Below are 23,017 nucleotides of genomic sequence, written 5' to 3'. Positions count from 1 at the left end.
CATTGTGATTTTGATATATGATGTGGACAGTTGAGATTCTGAAGAAGGGCTCTGATGAGGAGAGGGCTTCTGGGAGAACGGGGGCGGATAGAGATCTTGTTTAGATAGGTTGCTTGTTCAATACCTTCAGAAAACTTCAAATTATCTTAGAGACCCTTGTTACTTGAGCGTAGTAAGCAAAGAAACAGCGGTCTGAAATCTCATGACAATTTTCTTTCCATTTCTCCAGAAGTCGCCCTTCACTCTCAAACACAGACTCACTTGACTGGAAGTCAACTTGCTAACACAGTGTTCCACCTCTCTGACCCCTCTCTCGCGCTTCTATTGTAAGAGACTGGCCGCGTCCTTGTCGGTGCCCTTTTAAACAAATGGAGGAGATCTCTGAGGAGGAAGAAGAGTGGAGTGGAGGATGGTGGAAAAACAAAGCTCTACTCAGGAAGGTAATTGCAGCGCTACTTCAATCAGTCCTTGATTTGAATGGTGGTTGTTGGTGATTGGGCTCCATTGTCTGGTTTCTCCAGGCTCTCGCCCGCCCGCCCGCCCGCCCGCCCGCCCGACCCTCCGTGTGAGAGCAGCAGGTAGGAGCGTTTCCGCAGGACCGCCCCGCTAATAGCTGACCTTCATTGGCAGGACTCACTTAGCGCTTACGTTTTCCGGAAAAATGGCCACTGTTGATTGAAGGGCCACACAGCAGGAGGCGTATGTAGGTTCAAGAGTAGAGGCAGCTTGTCTTTCTGAATATTTGTATCAATCTTTAGTTTACTTGTACAGTGTGTTGCAGGTATTTCATCTTTTCTGCCTGCTGGATCAATCAGAAAGTCTCCAAACTGATCTGTCAAACTTGTTTTGTTTAGAAAGTTACTTTTCATATCTAGTCGAGTCTTACACGATGTGCCAACCAGGTGCAACACAAAAGTTGCCAGCGTTAACAGATCCCCGTTAACAAATATGCGACCCTGGAACACAAAACCAGTCATAAGGGTAAATTTTTTGAAATTGATATTTATATATCATCTGAAGGCTGATAAATAAGCTTTCCATTGATGTATGGTTTGTTAGGATAGGACACTATTTGGCTGAGATGCAACTATTTAAAAATCTGAGGGTGCAAAAAATCTAAATACTGAGAAAACCACCTTTAAAGTTGTCTAAATGAAGCTCTTAGCAATGCATATTACTAAGTTTTAATATATTTACGGTAGGAAATTTACAAACACATCTTCATGGAACATGATCTTTACTTAATATCCTAATGATTTTTGGCATATTAAGAAAAAAATATAATGTTTGGCTATTGCTACAAATATACCCATGCTACTTAAGAATGTTTTGTGGTCAAGGGTCACATATTAGTTAAATAATAATTTGGTAACACTTTACAATAGTTCATTAGTTAACATGAACTAAGAATTAACAAAACTTTTACAGCATTTATTAATTTTAGTTAATGTTAATTTCAGCATTTACTAATGCATTATTAAAATCAGTTGTTAATGTAAAAATTAGTTAATGCACTGTAAATAACATGAACAAACAATGAATGACTGTTTTTTTAATGAACATTAACAAACATATATAAATACTGTGATAAATGTATTGCTCATTGTTCATTCATATTAATACATGAACTAACATTAATTAATGGAACCTTATTGTAAAAGATTACCTGTTATTTAAAAAATATTAAAATATATTATATTTATAATATATATATATACATATTATATATATATTTTTTTAAATATAATATAATATAATATACTTTTTAAATCTTAAAAATATACTTATTTTATGATTCTACACTGTGGAATATTTTTCAAGGTTGTAAGTTTAAAAGAAAATACTATTTTAGTCTTTCTACTTCAAAATATGTGGTTACTTGTCATTTCTTTGTTATTATTTGTGACATTTACTATCAATTTCTGAATGAAAATTGATATAAAATTCTTACACTGAAAAAAAAAATGTTTTTCACAAATGATTGAACATAGAAATGCAATAATAGTAGGGTATGACGGGGCTAAAGGCGCCTTCAACAAATGATTTTGTTTCTGTATTTGAAATATGAGTTATTTTAACATATTTTAATGACAGTATATTTATTAAACAAAAATTAATTATTTTATTCATCAAAATAAGCAGAAAATAGTACAAACTTGGCTAAAGTGATTGTTTCGAACAAGTATTAACTCATTAACCACATTAAAGTATTTTGTATGAAGTATTTTTTAATCAATACTGTTGACCCCCGTTGCCACCTCATACATTTATAACATTTTTAAACAAAATAAACGACTTGTATGATTTATTTTCAGACAAAATCTGTTGCTCCATAAATGTTCAATACAAACGTATATACTTTTCTACAATCATACACTTTGGACACAGTGAAAAACACATTTTTTTCTTAGGGTGGGCCTTTATTTAATTATTTTATTTTTTATAGCTATATTTAATGGGTCATGTACAGTGTAAGGATCAAACCAAATCTCCAGGGGCTGTCATAAGAACCAATCTCTGTATATAGAGGCTTTATTTTTAGGTTTTAATCAATTCACAGGCCAAATAGAAACCAAGCAGCCAACAAATGTCAACAAAATCACGGATGGTTCAGACCAAAGCTTTTTATGGTTTGTTGGTTTATCGCATCACACCTGTTTGGAACATGGTGAGATTAATGTTGTAATGAACTATCTGATTGATTCTTTGTTGTGTAGACTCATTTCAACCTCTATGATGGGTTTAGCTACAGACACATGGGAAAAAAGCCACTCACATGATGTCAGTGCAGGCGATGCAGGGCACTCTGCGTGTGTTGGGCATTATCAAGTCCAGTGCTGCTGAAGAGTCATTATCACAGGTGGGGTGGGCAGCACATTTCAGGTAGAACTCCTGCAAGAAGCACAAATGAGATGCAATCATGCCCTGCAAACTCCCACTAACAGTCTCAAACAACCCTACTGCAGTGGTTTTTATGGATTTGCAGCATGAGGGTAGTAATACAGGACCCAGCTGGGATAAAGCTACCAATTTAATCCAACCAGTGGACGGTCCTTTTTTTCTGCCAAGCACTACAGCGCTAGATCGACCAAAAGGCACAATAAAAATTGTCTAAACTAAAAACCTGGCTTTGTAAAATGGATAAATTCTGAATAAACATAGCATCTTGACAGCTTTGTTAAAATGCAAGTTACTATGCAAAGACAAAAAGTGTGACCTAGATGTAAATGCATTTATTTTTGCTATCTCTTTGGCTGGTTTAGCTGTTCGGTCAGTTCGTCTCCCATCCTGACCAACTTATAAGTGTCTTAATGTTTTTTAAAACCACCAAAACAAGCTTGTCAAGTCTCAACCAGCTTTTGTTGGTTTAAAGGTGTAGTTCACTTTCAAAACAAAATTGTACAGATAATGTATTCACCCAGAGTCATCCAAGATGTTCATGTCTTTCTTTCTTCAGTCGTAAAGAAATGATGTTTTTTGAGGAAAACATTTCAGGATTTCTCTCCATATAATGGACTTCTATGGTGCCCCGAGTTTGAACTTCCAAAATGCAGTTTAAATGCAGCTTCAAAGGGATCTAAATAACCCCAGCCGAGAAAGAAGGGTCTTATTTAGTGAAACGATTGGTTATTCTCTACACAGAGTACACACAGAGCTAGACAAGACAAGCATTTGAGGTTAAAAAGTATATAAATTGAATCTTTTTTCGAAAATAACCGATCATTTTGCTAGAGAAGACCCTTCTTTCCTCGGCTGTGATCGTTTAGAGCTATTTGAAGCTGTATTTTGGAAATCCTGAAATGTTTTCCTCAAAAAACATAATTTCCTTATGACTGAAAAAAGAAAGACATGAACATCTTGGATGACAAGGGGGTGAGTACATTATCTGTACATTTTTTGTTCTGAAAGTGAACTACTCCTTTAAGGTGCTTTTTCATTCAGAAACGTGACACAATTATTCTTAATAAAATAATACAACAAAATTGTTGCAGACTCACTGCCATTCTGCCTTCACAGTCTTGTGACTGACATACTCCATGAATCCTGTTAGGGAAAAGGACGTCATCCCAGCAGCACGGCCCCTACAGACAACACAGAGAACATCACAGAGATGATAGACGTCAGTCAAAGGAAGATGAAGAGAACTATGGTAATTGGACGACAAGTAAAGGGCAGGGATGTGATGAGAGAAGGGTCAAAAGGAAGAAGGACAGTTTAACTCAAAGAGAAATAGATCAAAACCTCACACCACTGGCAAAACATGTCTTTAATTCTACATGAAAAACTCCAAAATCATACTTATACGTACAATTCACTGCTGTTCAGCTGAAATGAAAATTAGTGGCAGTGAAAAGCCAACAATTTTTATTCCTTTTCACACTAATGTCGATTATTGGTCAGATTATTGATTGATAAAGACAACTTTTCACACAGTTCCTTGCACACTACAGTTGAGGTCAAAAGTTTACACCCCCCTTTTAGAATCTGCAAAATGTTAATTATTTTACTAAAATAAGAGGGATCATACAAAAAGCATGTTATTGTTTATTTAGTACTGACCTGAATAAGATATTTCACTTAAAAGATGTTTACATATAGTCCACAAGAGAAAATAATAGTTGGATTTATAAAAATGACCCGGTTCATAAGTTTACATCCCCTTGATTCTTAATACTGTGTTCTTACCTGAATGATCCACGGCTGTGTTTATTTATTGTTGTTTTTTAGTGATAGTTGTCCCTTGTTTGTCCTGAATAGTTAAACTGCTTAAACTTAAAGGAACCGTATGTAACAGTATTAACCGTATGTAACCGTATTAACAGAAGAAAAAAAATTACTGTGTAGGAGGGGGAGGGGATACACCGTTCTACAGTATTTTGAAAGTGATTGCAGTACCAGTTTTGGCCACAATCCTACATACAGTTCCTTTAAGGTCCCACAATTTTTTTTAGTTTTCCAGCATTTTTGTGTATTTGAACCCTCTCAACAATGACTGTATGATTTTGAGATCCATCTCATTAGACCGAGGACAACTGAGGGACTCATATGCAACTATTACAGATGGTTCAAACGCTCACTGATGCTCCAGAAGGAAAAACCATGCATTAAGAGCCGGGGGTGAAAACTTTTGAACAGAATGGAAATGTGTACATTTTTATTTTATTGCCTAAATATCATATTTTTTTTTTCGTTTAGTGCTGCCTTTCAGAGGCTACTTTAGGGGGTCTGTTAAACCTCAATGGGCACAGGGGAGGCGAGAGAGAAGTGGACTTCTGTAACTTTACCTGCTGAAAAACGAATGATTTATACACCATTTAATGTTATATTTTGTAAAAATTTCCATTGTTTTATTTTTGTACTACAAATTATTTTTCTCATCCAATATTTTGAGCAGGTTATGACCCTTGGTTACGACCTCAAAACACTTTTAGCTCATTCATTTGTTTAACAAATACATTTTGATGGATGTATCACATAACTAGCTCAATATATATGGCTTTTCTGACATAGTAAACTTGCTCAGTAGCTCACCCAGTACAGCACTACACTTGCAATTTCAAAGCGCCGGGTATGAATACCGTGTAACAGGAAACAAAATAAAAGAGTTCAGAAATTGTAAAAGAAAGATACAACGGCATGGTTGCTTCAGAAAATGCATTTTTAATCTCATGTTTGCTTTTATTCACATGTTCAGTTAGATTTAGTACATTATTTTTGATTAGAATTAAGCTTTTCAGCACTGCTCATCGTCCATTTAATTTCCAAACAATCAAATAACTAGATTCATGTTCCTGTTTCGAATATAAACAAAACATGCTTTCAGCTGAACTCACTGCACATTTCACTTTGAAAAAACGTATAATAATAATATTTTTCAGAAACGTCGCCACAGATATAGCTGTGGAAAAACCAACCAACCAAAAAAGTACAAAAAATACTTTTGTGGAACATAGAGTCATGTAAAGATTCTTCAAAAATGTTTTTTTTTTTTTGTAAGAACCTACTGAAAAACACTAATGCAGGTTTGAAATTATACGAAGGAGAGCAAATAATAACAGATTTTCATTTTAGAGCGGATTGTCCCTTTAAAAATCACCAGCATCAGACAGTCACCTGCCACCTCTGTCACACATTCTCCCTTGTCCTTTTGCCAGATTAAGACACTCTCTCCATCCATAATTGTTTTGGGACAACGTCCCCCCTCTGCCTGACTCCGACCGTGCCTGATTAGCATAAGCATTTAAACATTCTGACAGGGCCCTTAATAAGCAAGAGAAAAGGTTAAGAAAATCATTACTCGCCCACAGGGGGAGCAGGAGGGGGTGAAGGGAAGGGAGGGCGGAGGGATGAAACCACCGTGCCGTGGTGGAGGAGCCCGGAGATTACACGAAGACACCTGCTTAGAGACAGCAAGGAAAGGTCACACAGACCCCCGGTGCGTCGGCTCAAAACAAACGCGCGCACGCACGCGCCGCTGCGAGTGTAAATGATTAATGAGAAAAATGGCGTTGAATTATTCAGCAACACACCTCCTGCATTGTTCACATCAGTCTCACCTCCCCACCCTCTCAGGACGTTTTTTTTTTCCCCCATGGAAGAGAATCAACATTGCAGTCCCACAAAGCCTTAATTACATTATTGTTTAACAAACAGGGCTGTGTCTGTGAGCCAGCTGTGAGGATTCTACTTCCTGTATCCAGCAGAGACCTATCTGATACACACAGATCCAAGCCAAAGCGCCTGATTGGTCGACTGCGCTCGTGTTCACCGCACTCAATTATAGACATTTGAAGTCAATGAAAACACAAACATGGCACACATCCAGAGAAAACAGGGTTGAAGCACACACAGCAAATACTCTGTGTTTGAACACATGGAGGGAACACAGTAGTAATCACAGTGACATCAATCTCTGCTTAGATATTAAACCTTCTTTGGTGAAAATATCAACTGCCAGGCGGATCATGTGACACTGAAGACTGGAGTAATGATGCTGAATATTCAGCTTTGCATAACAGGAATTAATGATTTTTTTAAATATGTTAACATAGAAAATAGTTCTTTTAAACTGAAATATTATTTGACAATTTTGCCGTTTTACAGTAGGTTTGATCAAATAAATGCGTCCTTGGTGACCATATGACACTTCTTTCAAAAACATTCCTAAACTTTTAAATGATAGTGCATCAAACACTACAATAACTTATTTACTTTATTTTATACTTTCATTTGTCTACATGTGAATTGAATTGAATGCAAAAAATCCCAATCCCAATATAAATTAGTTTTGTACTCTATTTGAGGAAAGTGCTAGACACACATCCATTACTTCTCAAAGAGCAAAATGCTACTAACATCTAAGTAATAAATACTCTTTAATCCGAGCTATAATGGCATTTTAATGTGATTTGTGTCAATGTTTTGCAGTGTATTGAACTGTGTGGAGCGAAGCATGAAGACACAGCATTACCCCTGTCACCGCGTTGCAAGCAGGTGAAGCGTTGTAATGCGATGCTCAAAGTTGACCCTGTTTGCCGCTGACCTTTTAAAGCGCAGCCAATGATTACCAGATAATTCACATGAGGTATCATTATGTAGGCTTTGCCACCGCAAAAAAAATCAAAACAAAATGGAAGAGAGACACAGTTTCATGTCCTGACATTCATTCCACAATGTTTGTCTTTAGCAATTTATAGAGGCTCCATACAGTGGTGGACGAAGTACACTAAACAAGTACTTGAGTAAAAGTATAGATTCCTTAAAAGTATAGTTCAACCAAAAAACAAAATGTATTAATTAATTACTCACCCTAATGTAATTTCAAACCAGTGGGTCATTTCAAATTTCTGTTCATCATTAGAACACAAATTAAGATATTTTTGATTAAATCCGAGAGCTTTCTGACCCTAGACAGCAACGCAACACGTTCAAGACCCAGAAAGGCATTAAGGACACTGTTAAAATAGTCCGAGTGACATCAGTGGTTCAACCTTAATTTATGAAGCTATGGGAATATGTTTGTTCATTAAGAAAGCAAAAAATAAATATAGCTTCAAGCAGCGATTACTGGGGTTCAAGAGCTTGAGGCATATAAGCACATAAGGAAAACTAAACCTCCTAAATCATTGAGTGAAAACTATTTTGGCAAATTCAGGTAATTTACCATAGACATATGTTTTTTTAATGCTTCTGACTGTTATAGTGGTTATAGTGGCCGATTTCTTTTAAATTTCTCACAGACCTTTGAGGCCATGAGTGAAATGGGCCCACAGAGTTTCGTTCTGATCGGCCTCCATTAACCTTGTCTAATAGGTGCTCAAATTTTAGCAACTTGTGGCACTTTGGACCAAGACCGTGCACAGTGATTTTCATGTTGATAGTACTAATGGTTGTGTAGGTAAAGCTATTTTTCGTTTTTTCCCCTCCTGTAGCGCCACCAAGTGGCCAAGCTCCGCATTTTTTCCCATGTGATCTTAGATTGAGCTCTTACATAAGTGTTCTGAGTTTAGTGAGGATATCTCATTTTGTTCTGGAGTTACAGGCATTTTACTAAAAGTGGCCCTTCCCCTTTCAAATGTTTTGGCGTCCCTTTGCGACGGTGAGTCTAAAGTTGAACTTTTTTGTTCAGCTAATTATTGATATTTACTCTCCAGAGAATCTGTCTGCACTGGTTTGGTTCTGTTTGGGCAAAAAACCTAGGACTAGTTTGAAAAAGTAGGTAGAAAAAATAAACAAACACCCATAAAGCTCATGATTGAATCTGAGAAATTTAACGAGATAAGACACTTGAGCCTGCGACTGACGGTTTAGGAATTATGAGCGATTTCATACTTTTGATAGCTGTAGCGCCCCCGTCAGGCCAATTGGGGCGAGTCTTGGTGACGTTGTCGGCGGTATGAGTACTACCGTCCCTCCAATTTTCAAGTCTCTATGACTTATGGTTTGGTCTGCACGATCAGTTTTATGTGGAGATTGCTGATCCTTGGCTATTCTGACTACACACTTGAATCCCGAACTACTTCATTGTTATATTTCAGCCTGCTCATCATCCTTGTGTCACAAGTCATATGGACTACTTTTACAACCTTTCTGGTGTTGTTAGTCTTTTATGGAGCTTGAAAAGCAACTAAAATTGTTTAAAAAAAGGATAGTGCACTTTGTTAAAAAAAAAAAAAAAAAAAAAAATATATATATATATATATATATATATGGCCCAACTTTAGAGGAAAAAAAAACAACTGAATAGATCAACTACACAATGTATGGCAAATATTAAATCTGAAATGCTAAGTCTGTAATCTAATATCTATGGGGCTGGGGGTAACATTACACTGGGAACAACCCGAACATTATAATTAAAACTTCTAATTAAAGCCTTAGGGCACATTGAGATATTTATAATGCCAGCAATGTAGTCAAAACTGTATTTCTCATAATTGCGTTCTGCAGAGATGTAAGCCAAGGTTATTTTCTATTAATGTTCAAAGCTCAAAGAAACTCGTAACAGCAATAACAAGCAGGTTTTCCCCCTAAAGGCCTAATTCAGTCATGTAGGTTTTGAAGATCTTGGCGTAAAAATGTTTACATCACGCACCCAAATCTAAAAGCCAAAGCTGGATGTTTAAGCTAGGAGTTGCTGATGGAGATGAATGTATTTGATTGAAAGTGCTACTAAGTCCAATATCTCCAAAGGTCCAAATGAAGTGCTCTGACAGCAAGAGCGTAAACTTTGCCGTCTTCTTCTCCTCAGCATATTTGGAGAAAGTTCTCTGGAGAGACTTAGATGAGAAGAGCTGGAACCCTTTTCAGGCCCGAGGATGTAAAGAGCCAGACGTATCACAAGATTGGCACAGGAATGGGGCGGCACTGGCACAGAGACAGTGGACAAACAGATTCTCAGCACCGAAGACCACCGCGAGCGGAAAGAAAAGGCAGGTGCAGCTTAGCGACGTGTCAGTCAGCCTTTCCAAACAGCGGCTGAACGCGGAGAGGTGGGAATGCTGCCCACGCATTGGGACAGAAAGTCCATACGGACAGAAAGATAAAACAGGCCAGGGGCGGAACTACGGAGGGATGGGGCTTATGACAGCCGTGTGGGGGCAGCGAGACGTGGGTTTGTGCTGTTCGGTATTCATACTTCAGGCTAAGAAGTGTCACTGTTAGTTAGTTATGAGACTCGGGGCAACAGAGCAAATGTTTCTGGTTATGATTTTTGTCTCAAAGCGCTTATGAATGTGGACTAGAACGGCAATAATAAGCAGGTTTTTCCCCTTCAGTCATAATTCAGTGATGCAGTTTCTATGGCTGGAGCGTGAGGCTGCATTAGAATAACCCGACACAGCTTGTTTGAAATAAGTGATTTAACTAGAGTTGCAAGGGTCTAACTTGTATTTCAGAACAATTATCCATCATAAAGAAAAGGTAAAATCTTACCTTCGCAAAATAAAGAAATGTACTCTTTGGATTTATGTTGGATTCATGTGGTGTTGAAAAACAATTGTCAAGGACAGTTTTATTTATGTATACAGTCATGTGAAAAAGTTAGGACATCCTATTGAACTCCATGGTTTTCTGTATGGGGACGTAATAAACATTATCTTGTCCTTGACAGGTCATAAAATTTGAAAAATAAAACCTCAGATGAACAACAACACAACGGTCAGTCACTGCTAATAATGCCTTTTATTAACTGATCATCGGCAAGTGTGAGCACCTCAATAAAAGCAAAAGTTTTGCCAGTTTGGCTGGTCTGGAGCCTTGAAGTTTATTAGTGGAAGTGGAAGACATTCAAAACAGACAGCAATTCTCCCATGAGTGGATGTCCCAGCAAATTCTCCCCAAGATCGGACTGTGTAACGCTCAGAGAAATGGCAGCCAACCCAAGAACTTCACCGCAGATTCTACAGGCCTCAGTTAACATGTTAAATGCTAAAGTTCATGACAGTACAATTAGACAAATATTGGACAAGTATAGCATGTTTGAAAGCCTTGGCAGAAGAAAGCCTCTTCTATCTAAGAAAACATGACAGCATGTTTTTATGTTTTGCAAAGTTGCATTTGAACAAACCGTAAGACTTGTAGAACAATGCCCTTTGAACAGACGAGACTAAAGTGGAGATGTTTGGCCATTATACACAGTGACATATTTGGTAAAAACCTAAAGAACATAACAGCAAAAACACCTCAAACGATGATTTTAGGCTTGTTTTGTAGCCAGTACCTGGGCACGACCTCACAGTCAATAAGTCGACCATGAACTCCTCCTGTATACCAAAGTTTTCTAGAGTCAAATGTGAGGACGTCCATCTGACAGCTAAAGCTTTGCCAACATTGGGTCATGCAACAGGACAATTATCACAAGCACACCAGTAACTCTACAACAGAATGGCTGAAAATTAAAGAATCAAGGGGTTGCAGTAGCCCAGTCAAAGTCCACAGCTCATCCTGACTCAAATGCTGTGGTGAGAGCTGTGCATAAACAAATGCCCACAAACCTCAATAGGATTAAAAGAGTGGGCCAAAATTCCTCTAGAACGATGCGAGAGACTAATAAAGTCATATAGTCATAGAGACTAATATAGCCATATGATTACTTTAAGTTATTTCTGCTAAAAGTGGATCTACAGGCAACTGAAATATAGAGTGTCCTAACTTTCTCACACATTATGGCTTTATTTTTGTTAAATAAATAATGACAAGGTGTGATATATTATGTGATGTTGTTCATAAGTTCATTTAAATTAGAAGTTGTTATTTTATAAAGTCTAATGAATGTTACAATCCCACCTAACATTAGTTTTTATTTATACTGAAATTGTTTTTTTGTTATATTGCAATAATTTCACATTCAATTTTCAATGTAGAAACAACATAAAGACATAAAAAATATGTTTTTAATATTTGCTCATCCTAATCTTTTTTAATTACTGAATCTTTTTTAATTACTTAACCACTGACTATAGCTATTACAGTATAATTGAGAGCTATCAATATTAACATTTATTAGACTGTTAATAACTTCTAATTTAAGTGAACTTAAAACAATCTTCTTCAAATAAAAACACTATAATAAATGTCATATTTAGCTTCCTGTGCCCTTCAGCAAGTAGAAAATACACATAAATTGAATAAAGTTATCATCAGACACTACATTCTAAATTAAATATAGATGAATCCTTAAAGCTACAACAGTTATTGATGTCCTCTTTTTGTTTTGTTCTTTGATTAACAAACATCACAGCACCTGGAATATTATGTTATTTTAATTGCTTTATGAGCTGCCAGTACTGAACATGATGCGGATCTGACTTGCATCGTAGTTTCTCACAACTCTACCTTTTCTGTCCCACTTCAGATCTTAAAGTCTCTACTAATGAGTAAAGTTGAATCGGGTGATTTAGATGAGGAAGACAGTGCTGGGGTGCTCCAGGATAGTTTTGAAAACCACTGCATTTCAGAGACATGTTCTTAAATGTGACTCACATATAACAAATACACTGTAAAAAAAAAAAAAAAAAAAAAAAAAGTACTTTGAAGTACTTTAAAAAAGTAAGTGTTTGTGCTGCCTTAAAATTTTAAGTTTAGTCAACATGAAATGTTAAGTTGTATTATGTGGGGGAAAACTTGGATATTTGAGTTGAGTAAACTTAAAATTTTAAGGCAGCACAAACAATATTTTTTTTTAAGTTGAAACAACTTTTTTTACAGTGTACATGCACGTACAGTGTTAAGGCAGCTTTAATCACCTTTTTTGTAAGTTAATGACTTAACTGATGACATAACTGTGGCATTGCATTCTTGTAGTTTCTTTTGCACTTTAATACGTAAAGATATACAGCAGGCGCTGCCACGTTTGTGCATGCAATTTAACAGCAGATGTTACGTGTATAATACAGTATAATACTCAGGAAAATTTGTTTTTACTGACATATGGCCCACAATCTCATCTGCCCGCAGTTCACTGTTGTTCTACTGAAGCTCCCTCGTTACCTGTACCTTTTTTGCGGTCCTTTGACCAGTGCCTGGTGCTGAGATGAAGTTGGAGTGCACGTCTGAAAAGTCTCCTGTTCGATGTGGTCGAACTTAAAGATGCTCTGCATCTAAATAAATGCAATTCTTGCCAAGAAAAAAAGAGATGGAAGCAGCCGTTCTGAGAGGTGTAGCCAACCCAAGCTCTGCCCCTGCTTAATTGCATTAAATATTTTTAAAGCGTTAAACTGAAAATACATATCTATGGGGGTAAAACAAAAACCTATCTCAAATGCCTCAATATGAAAATCCTTTACTGTTGATTACCTTAAGGCCAGTTATGCACACACTAAAAAATAAAGGGGTTTTGCAGTGAAGACTTTCAAGAACCATGATTTTTTTTTATTATTGTGACGATAATGTTAATAATCTAAAGAACCTTTTTCCATTAAAGAACATTTTTGTGTAATGAAAATTTTACATGGATGTTAGAGGTTCTTCATGGAACCATGAATGCCAACAAAGAATCCTTTATGAATCTAAATGAAGGCAGCAGAAAAAAAAAAAAAAAAAAAGAATAGTTACTAGATGTCTTTTTTCTAAATGTCTTCTGTATGCCAAACAAAAAAGACACTAGTAAATTGGCACCATTTTATCTTTAAATTCAAGTTTCCATTCATTTCATTTTCATTTTCAAGTATCTGGTTAAAAATAGGTGTTAGAGCAATTTCAGAAGCATACTGTATATGCATATATACTTACCCTGCTGAGAGTAAGAGTGCCTTGTTTGCAGTCTTTGCATCGAACACGTAGTTTTCCAGGCTGAATGGCCTTGCAGACTGTCTTACAGAACACGTAGAAACTGCTGTGGGCTTTAGCTTCTGTAAGAACAACCATAAACATCACAAAAAGCATGTAATAACAATAAATATGTAGGTTTTTCAGTATTAAAACACTTTGTCCTATCACAGTTTCTCTTAACCCAGTACACAATAACACATTTTTTGGTTAACATCATAAAGCATGTAAAAACTCACATTAACTTTATTAAGATGACAACTAATGTCTAAATGTTCTAATGTCTTTCTCAGTGGTAAATGTGGTAACAAATATGTTAAATATTTCTCATATTAAGCTACTGAAAATTAAAATACAAGGGTCAAAATAGCTATGTGCCTTCATATTTTGTAACAGGTGGCGTTTTATGGAAAGATGGAGACTGCCTCATCTGTGAGTGACACGTGACCTGCACTATTTGTCACTAATATGCAAGAAAATATGCACAGGGACAAAAATATACATTTTAATATAAATAATGCAAAACACAGTTTCTTGCTAAGAAATATTTATGGCTGGAAAATTTTCTTAACTGATCCGGCATTGGAAAACTGATTACAAAATCAGCCTTGTGGCAGGGACGTAAGTGGGTTTGTCCAAACAATGGAAGACAATAGTATTGTTTGGGAAACCAGTTTAGAAAAACATCATTTTAATTCTGTTTGGTGCCAGAAATAACCCTATTCAGTACAGTCCTTTATTTAAGAATGCATGAATGGGATCAACCGAGCAACTGAATTTCAGACGGCGTTTGTTTGCTTTTGTTTCATTTCCCTTGCTCCTTGTCCTCTTTTAGTTTACAGCTGTGGAGTGTTTTGAGCGGGACGTAAGTGGGTTGGTTAGAGCGCTGAATAGAGGATAAGAACAACATGCAGCAGTGCTTCAGCAAGCCACCAAAGTCTCAGGACAAAGAGCTCACGATCCAATTAGCCAGAAAAGAAGATCCAGACATCTTCCTGGCATATGATTTAGTTTGGAAAGGACTTGTCCTATCAGTCTGTCCCATCCTAGTTTAAATCACTCATGCACACACACATGCACACACCTGGGAGCAGCATTCTCATTAGAGCTAAAAGCATGGGGCACCGAGGAGGTACACGATACCTTGACACGGCTGGCAATAAATCGAGCGGAGTGGGTTTTATAAGACAGGCACCCTATTATTTATGATTTCTGCAGGATTCCTCCATTATGCTAATGCTTTTACAGGAAGAAGGGCTGGATAAAAGAGGTGGCGTGATTGGACTAAGTAGCCGAGTGGGCCGCTAGCCAGAGCGAGGTTGAAAAGGGAAGGGCGGGCAAAGGACAGCTTGTAAAAGCGCCGCCATTGTGGCAAATGACAGCATCCACTTCACCAACCTGTGCGCTTACAAAAACATTCAAACGCTGTCTCTGAGAGCTGCGTATTACTGCTGAAAAGGAGGTCACCAAAGCCTTAGTGGTGCACAAACGAATGTAAATGAAAGGATATACAGTACTTACAAAGGAATTCCAGTTTGGTGGGACTGAAAGCATCGTATATGAAGTGGGGCTGTAGCAATTGATTTAAAGGAGAAGTCCGGTGTGATATTGACCTAAAGTGTATTGAATCATGATACCGAGTGTGAACTTACCCTTCATAGCTCATCTCGGCTTGTCCACTGCAGTCCAAAATCTGGCGTTAGTTAGCCGATGCTAACAACAGGTTGTCAATGAGGGTGAATAGGGCATCGCACTAGCCATGTAAATAAATCACTGTTTTACACCATTTACGAGGCACAAAGTAGCGCCACACTTCATTGGTAGTACCTTGAGGAAATTTACCGTTTGCCGCCATCTTGAATTTAGTCACGATAAGTCGAGTGACGAGCAGGAAGGAAACTACAACCTGATAAGTTGATAACCTGATAAGTTCCTTCCTGCTCGTCACTCGACTTATCGTGACTAAATTCAAGATGGCGGCGACTGGTAATTTTCCTCAAGGTACTGTCTGTATAAATCTTCTTGTAAATAAACTACCAGTGCTTTTTCAAAGTTCTCAATGTCTTGTTTTAAATGTCAGGGCCCTTGGAAGTCTACCAATGAAGTGTGGCGCTACTTTGTGCCTCGTAAATGGTGTAAAACAGTGATTTATTTACATGGCTAGTCCGATGCCCTATTCACCCTCATTGAAAACCTGTTGTTAGCATCGGCTAACTAACGCCAGATTTCGGACTTCAGTGGACAAGCTGAGATGAGCTATGAAGGGTAAGTTCACACTCGGTATCATGATTCAACACACTTTAGGTCAATATCACACCGGACTTCTCCTTTAAGATGACACAGGAAGCTTGGCTTCCTCTTAGCTGTACATAACTGTGCGTTCACACCGCCGCCGGCGAGAGCGTCAAAGTGGCCGGAAGTCATTCATTTTCAATGTGAGCCGGCGGCGAGAAGCGGCGAGAGCGGCGCGGCGCGTTTTGGGCGGTGTGGGCGTCGGGGAGAGTTGAAGTCAGGTCAACTTTATGGTAATGAGCTATGACGCGGCTCGGCGGCAACCAATCGGAATGTAGAAGTTCACCGCTGAGAGGTTTCAAAAGAATGCAGTCTTGTAAACTTGGTTCCGGCCACATTAGTTCCCAAGGAAAATGGAGGAGAAGTTAATTATTGCTGTGGCGGGTTTCCCCATAATCTACGACGTGTCCCTGTTTTTAAATTAGCACTTAACCATGAACACAAAACCCACACCATACAAATGGCTTTTAATTAGTTTATTTCGTTAGCAAACATTTAAATACAATTAAATTCAATTTCTTATTTTCATGTTTAAAATATTTAATATGGTTAACTAACTTACATCCAACTTGTGGTCAGTCTGCACAAGATCGACATGCTTGTTTGCTTTGCGGCCGCTTTAAATACAAGATCAAGCGTTCGATCGTCAGAGCGTCAAGGAATCTTTCTACAGCGTTGCTTGCAGGGCGGCCAGAGCGAATTTTGACGCTCTCGCCGCCGGCGGTGTGAACGCACAGTAAGAATAAGGCTAGGCACCACACAAAATATTCAATATATAACTGAAGTGATTTTGCTAGTGATTTAAGATTTCTGCATTTTTTGGGCTCGAACTTTCAAATTCAGTGCTGTACCGGGTGGGCTACCGAGCAAGTTTACCATGTGAGAAAAGCCATGCATATGAAGCTGATTATATAATGCAAATGTCGAAATGCATTAGTTCATCAATCTTGAACTATGGTAAAAATGTTTTAAGGTCATAACTAGGGCTGCCCTCGACTAAAGATTTTTCTGGTCGACTAGTAGTCATTCATTTTAAGCAATTAATCACAAAACATTAGATTGAGCGGCCATGTAAAGTTGCTACTAGTTATTTCAGATGATACGTCATATTTGAGATTGCTGAATGATGGGTGAGTGTTTGGATGTGCTGCCTGATTATTTTTAACTAGATTTTTACTATATTTTACTTCTGAATTGAGGTGCAACAATAATGGTGCTTGTTAAACTGGAATAAGAGACAGTATTTTCTCATTAGAAAAAGCATGCCTGATATGACATTTCTGCAAAATATTATGTTGATTCGAGCTTGTTCTGACACATTTTTGGGGCTCAAACTTGCAAATTTAATGCTGTACCAGGTGGGCTATTGAACAAGTTTACCATGTGAGAAAAGCCATACTTATGAAGCTGATTATGTGATGCAAATGTCAAAATGCATTGGCTTATCAATCTTGAACTTTGGTAAAAATGTTTTAAGGTCAAAACTAGGGCTGTTCTCGACTAAAAAAATATTTCTGGTCGACTAGTAGTCGTTCATTTTAAGCAATTATTTACAAAACATTAGATTGAGTGTCCATGCGACTGGTAATTTTCCTCAAGGTACTGTCTGTATAAATCTTCTTGTAAATAAACTACCAGTGCTTTTTCAAAGTTCTCAATGTCTCGATTTAAATGTCAGGGCCCTTGGAAGTCTACCAATGAAGTGTGGCGCTACTTTGTGCCTCGTAAATGGTGTAAAACAGTGATTTATTTACATGGCTAGTCCGATGCCCTATTCACCCTCATTGAAAACCTGTTGTTAGCATCGGCTAACTAACGCCAGATTTCGGACTTCAGTGGACAAGCTGAGATGAGCTATGAAGGGTAAGTTCACACTCGGTATCATGATTCAACACACTTTAGATCAATATCACACCGGACTTCTCCTTTAAGATGACACAGGAAGCTTGGCTTCCTCTTAGCTGTACATAACTGTGCGTTCACACCGCCGCCGGCGAGAGCGTCAAAGTGGCCGGAAGTCATTCATTTTCAATGTGAGCCGGCGGCGAGAAGCGGCGAGAGCGGCGCGGCGCGTTTTGGGCGGTGTGGGCGTCGGGGAGAGTTGAAGTCAGGTCAACTTTATGGTAATGAGCTATGACGCGGCTCGGCGGCAACCAATCGGAATGTAGAAGTTCACCGCTGAGAGGTTTCAAAAGAACGCAGTCTTGTAAACTTGGTTCTGGCCACATTAGTTCCCAAGGAAAATGGAGGAGAAGTTAATTATTGCTGTGGCGGGTTTCCCCATAATCTACGACGTGTCCCTGTTTTTAAATTAGCACTTAACCATGAACACAAAACCCACACCATACAAATGGCTTTTAATTAGTTTATTTCGTTAGCAAACATTTAACTACAATTAAATTCAATTTCTTATTTTCATGTTTAAAATATTTAATATGGTTAACTAACTTACATCCAACTTGTGGTCAGTCTGCACAAGATCGACATGCTTGTTTGCTTTGCGGCCGCTTTAAATACAAGATCAAGTGTTCGATCGTCAGAGCATCAAGGAATCTTTCTACAGTGTTGCTTGCAGGGCGGCCAGAGCGAATTTTGACGCTCTCGCCGCCGGCGGTGTGAACGCACAGTAAGAATAAGGCTAGGCACCACACAAAATATTCAATATATAACTGAAGTGATTTTGCTAGTGATTTAAGATTTCTGCATTTTTTGGGCTCGAACTTTCAAATTCAATGCTGTACCGGGTGGGCTACCGAGCAAGTTTACCATGTGAGAAAAGCCATGCATATGAAGCTGATTATATAATGCAAATGTCGAAATGCATTAGTTCATCAATCTTGAACTATGGTAAAAATGTTTTAAGGTCATAACTAGGGCTGCCCTCGACTAAAGATTTTTCTGGTCGACTAGTAGTCATTCATTTTAAGCAATTAATCACAAAACATTAGATTGAGCGGCCATGTAAAGTTGCTACTAGTTATTTCAGATGATACGTCATATTTGAGATTGCTGAATGATGGGTGAGTGTTTGGATGTGCTGCCTGATTATTTTTAACTAGATTTTTACTATATTTTACTTCTGAATTGAGGTGCAACAATAATGGTGCTTGTTAAACTGGAATAAGAGACAGTATTTTCTCATTAGAAAAAGCATGCCTGATATGACATTTCTGCAAAATATTATGTTGATTCGAGCTTGTTCTGACACATTTTTGGGGCTCAAACTTGCAAATTTAATGCTGTACCAGGTGGGCTATTGAACAAGTTTACCATGTGAGAAAAGCCATACTTATGAAGCTGATTATGTGATGCAAATGTCAAAATGCATTGGCTTATCAATCTTGAACTTTGGTAAAAATGTTTTAAGGTCATAACTAGGGCTGTTCTCGACTAAAAAAATATTTCTGGTCGACTAGTAGTCGTTCATTTTAAGCAATTATTTACAAAACATTAGATTGAGTGTCCATGTACAGTTGTTATTTACATATTTCAGATGATAAGCCATATTTGAAGTTGATGAATGATGGGTGAGCCTTTGGATGTGCTGCCTGATGTATTGTGTTACCACATAGACCAGCCGTTAACGATCTGTCTATCACGGACTACATGACGTCGCCACTTCCTGTGGATTTTATTTTTTTTCTCTGCAACTATTTAATTATTTTAACAATTTTGTAAAACATTCAAAATATGATTATTTTTCACTAGATTTTTACTATATTTTACTTCTGAATTGAACTGCAACAATAATGGTGCTTGTTAAACTGGAATAAGAAACAGTATTAACACCTGCAAACATACACAGTTCTTTTAACTCAGACTCATTAGAAAAAACATGCCTGATGTGACATTTCTGCAAAATATTATGTTGATTCGCAGCCATGTTTTGACACATTTTTGGGGCTCAAACTTGCAAATTCAATGCTGTACCAGGTGGGCTACCGAGTAAGTTTACCATGTGAGAAATTATGTGATGCAAATGTCAAAATACGCTGGTTTATCAATCTTGCACTACCGTAAAAATGTTTTAAGGTCATAACTAGGGCTGCCTTCGACTAAAGATTTTTCTGGCTGACTATTAGTCATTTTAAGCAATCAATCACAAAATGTTGACTAATTGCACGTTTATTAATAAACAACTTAAATCATAATATTTAACTGCCTACATAGCCTAATGAGCACTCGAAGCGCACGCATAAGCTTGCCACCGCACACAGGCAGAAGTAATTATTACAAAAGTGTATTTTTCATGTCTGTAAGGCAAGTATACAAGGAATTTCAGTTTTTTTTTTTTTTTTTGACGCGATCAAGCTCACAGAGAACGAGATGTCAGAAACCATATCCTGTTTGCTTTTATTATTTTACAAAAGTGCAATGTTTTGTTGTTATTGTGAGTGCACACAAATAAACTCTCTTTTTACAGTCTTTACAGATTTGAAATACATATTACTTTAACCTGTATGACCAAAAAGTGGTCAAAACAAGAATATTTAAGAGCAAGTGACCACACTGGCGCCTCCTTCTGTCATGCAGTGAGTGTGCTACTATTCAGTTTCCACATCCAACACAGACACTTAAATAGCGCACATTTTTCTAGGTTAACATTAGATTTAGTGGCCATGTAAAGTGGCCATGCTACTACTTACATATTTAAGATGATAAGACATATTTGAGGTCGATGAACGATAGGTGAGCGTTTTGATGTCCTGCCTGAAGTACTGTATTACTACATAGACCAGCCATTAACAATCTGTCCATCACGGACTGCTTGACTTCGCCACCTCCTGTGGATTTTTTTTTCTCTGCGACTAAGCAACTAATACAATTTTGGTCGATCAAGCCTCTTGTTGTTGACTAATGGTTAGCCGTCTATTAGGGGGCAGCCCAGGTCATTACAGTATTGTGCAAGAAACCATGCAAAAATAACGTTGGAAACGTTGGTATTTTACAGCCACTAGTGTTCTGTTGAAAACTGCATTGAACTGTATGTATTTTTAAAGTAGATAGAAGAACATTTTTCCAAAGAGCCTATGTTGATAACTTCATCTTTAGTAGACAACAAATAATAAAAAATGCTACACATTCTTCCATTAAGAAGTGACATTGGTGCTTCTTCATTATTATGAAGCACCAGCTGGCACTGGATTTAAAAAACATTTTATCTACACTCAAACATATGCACAAAAAACAACAACACAGTTTTATGCCTTGTACCTGTGCGTCCAATGGAGTTTCCCTGTCTGGATGCATTTGTTTCCAGAATGACAGCCAGGCCTTCAGACGCGTTAGTCAGACGAGAGCCACTGAGGTCAAGTCTGGTCAAGCTCTCCATCCCGCCTTCCATCCTCTGCTCCTGGACCAGCTCAGAGTGCTGGGTTGAGGTGGATGGGGGCAGAACCACATGAACCGTGCTCTGCTCGGGGAGATCGCAGCCCTGTCACAGAAGAGGACAAACAGATAGTACTCTCACACTTTTCACAACAGCCTCATCCATGTTTAATATCACTATACCTCAGGGATTCTCAAACGTTTTTTGGTTTGTGACCCATTATGCACAACTATATCTGCTATACACTTCTTATGATCTTTAAAAACATCTTCATCCACTTCATTCTGAGTAGATTAATTATCATATAGATGTAAGGTGGTCGCTGTCCTCATGTAAATTAGATTTTATAATGATCACTTTTGTAATAGTTCTCACTGGTTCACTTAAAATAACCTTTTAATAATTTATTGCAATTATTAATGGAAAAACTAAATGCAGAAGCCCATATCAGAACAAGAAGTGCTCAAAACGTGTTTTTCTGAGACCATCCACAGCGACAGTGATATGAATAGTAATTCTATGGTGCTGCAGTCTCAAAAGCGCATTATGAGAGGATCTTTTCATCCTGTTGTCTTTCATTTCTGTCTCAAGCATGCGGAAAGAATAGATCAAACTTTGCCGTCGTAAGTACCTTTACAAATTCAAGTAATCAAGCTGGCACATACGCCGCAGACCAGCGGGATTGTGGTGCAGAAAAAAAACAGGAACAGGAGAGAATAAACATGCCAATCACTGTAAGACACTGACAAAAGCTTGTATCTCGTGAAGAATGAAAGAAACATAAAGGTAAAAACTGTATTGTTTGGAGAAGGCAGAAAAATGACATAGTTATCATACAGTATGAGACACACTTTAATACTGTACAATTACCTTAGGTATTCACTTGATTTCAGAAACATAGTTCCTTCATTTCCTTTCTGGATATGACTAAAGATTTAGTCTCTTTGCGTAGAGATGTGGATTGTAGAAAATGTTTATAAATTGATAATTTTTGCAACTGTTCATATTTGCGTCTGCCTTTTAGTGGATATTTACAGAAATAGTTCAATCAAACGAAAAATCTTATTATGTAAGTTGCATCAATTCAAAACTCTGATTTAACAGTGCGTAAATTATTGTATCAGTGGATATAAACATAAAAAAGATTAAAAATAATTCTTCATTTAGTAAAGAAAAATATTAATAAACACATTTATAAATAATTTAATTAGCTCAGATCATCTTTAGACAATGCTGGCAAAAAGTTATTAAAAGCTTTTGATATAGCAAATCGTTTTCACAAAGCGTGTAAATGATTTTGATGAAATTTGTGTAAAAATGGACATAAGTCTTTATCTTTGTAACGTTTCAGCAGATTCAGATTAAACTTGGTATGTGTTATACCAAGTATGACCTGAGGGCACATGAGTAGTTTCGGCACAGCACCACCTACTGGTCAAAATATATAATAAATGGACGGTTTTGTTCATATTTTCACAGTTTGACCAAAAATAAGAGTGATCTCTTTAGATTCGGAGTAGCATACCGAATCAAATTGTACCAAATTGTTCCCTATGTCAGCCATTTTGAGTGTGGACCATTATTATTATTTTTCTGATTCCTTGGCTCCTACCGAGTTGAATGCATATG

The 23,017-nt window shown here is 37.5% G+C and overlaps 1 protein-coding gene across 1 annotated transcript in view; it reads right to left on the bottom strand.

Moving 5' to 3' along the window:
- Window positions 1-23,017, bottom strand: part of LOC141325946 (E3 ubiquitin-protein ligase parkin-like) — a 106,110-nt gene that overhangs the window by 5,064 nt on the left and 78,029 nt on the right. Inside the window, exons 3-7 of the mRNA XM_073834665.1 lie at window positions 21,274-21,493; window positions 13,732-13,850; window positions 3,999-4,082; window positions 2,777-2,892; window positions 2,360-2,363 (exon numbers count right to left, since the gene is read on the bottom strand). Of these exons, the coding sequence (XP_073690766.1) occupies window positions 2,360-2,363; window positions 2,777-2,892; window positions 3,999-4,082; window positions 13,732-13,850; window positions 21,274-21,493 (543 nt within the window). The remainder of the gene's footprint in view (window positions 1-2,359; window positions 2,364-2,776; window positions 2,893-3,998; window positions 4,083-13,731; window positions 13,851-21,273; window positions 21,494-23,017) is intronic.

Source organism: Garra rufa, chromosome 2 (genome assembly GCF_049309525.1).
Source record: "Garra rufa chromosome 2, GarRuf1.0, whole genome shotgun sequence".
Taxonomy (NCBI): Eukaryota; Metazoa; Chordata; class Actinopteri; order Cypriniformes; family Cyprinidae; genus Garra; species Garra rufa.
This window is presented reverse-complemented; position numbering and strand designations above follow the sequence as displayed.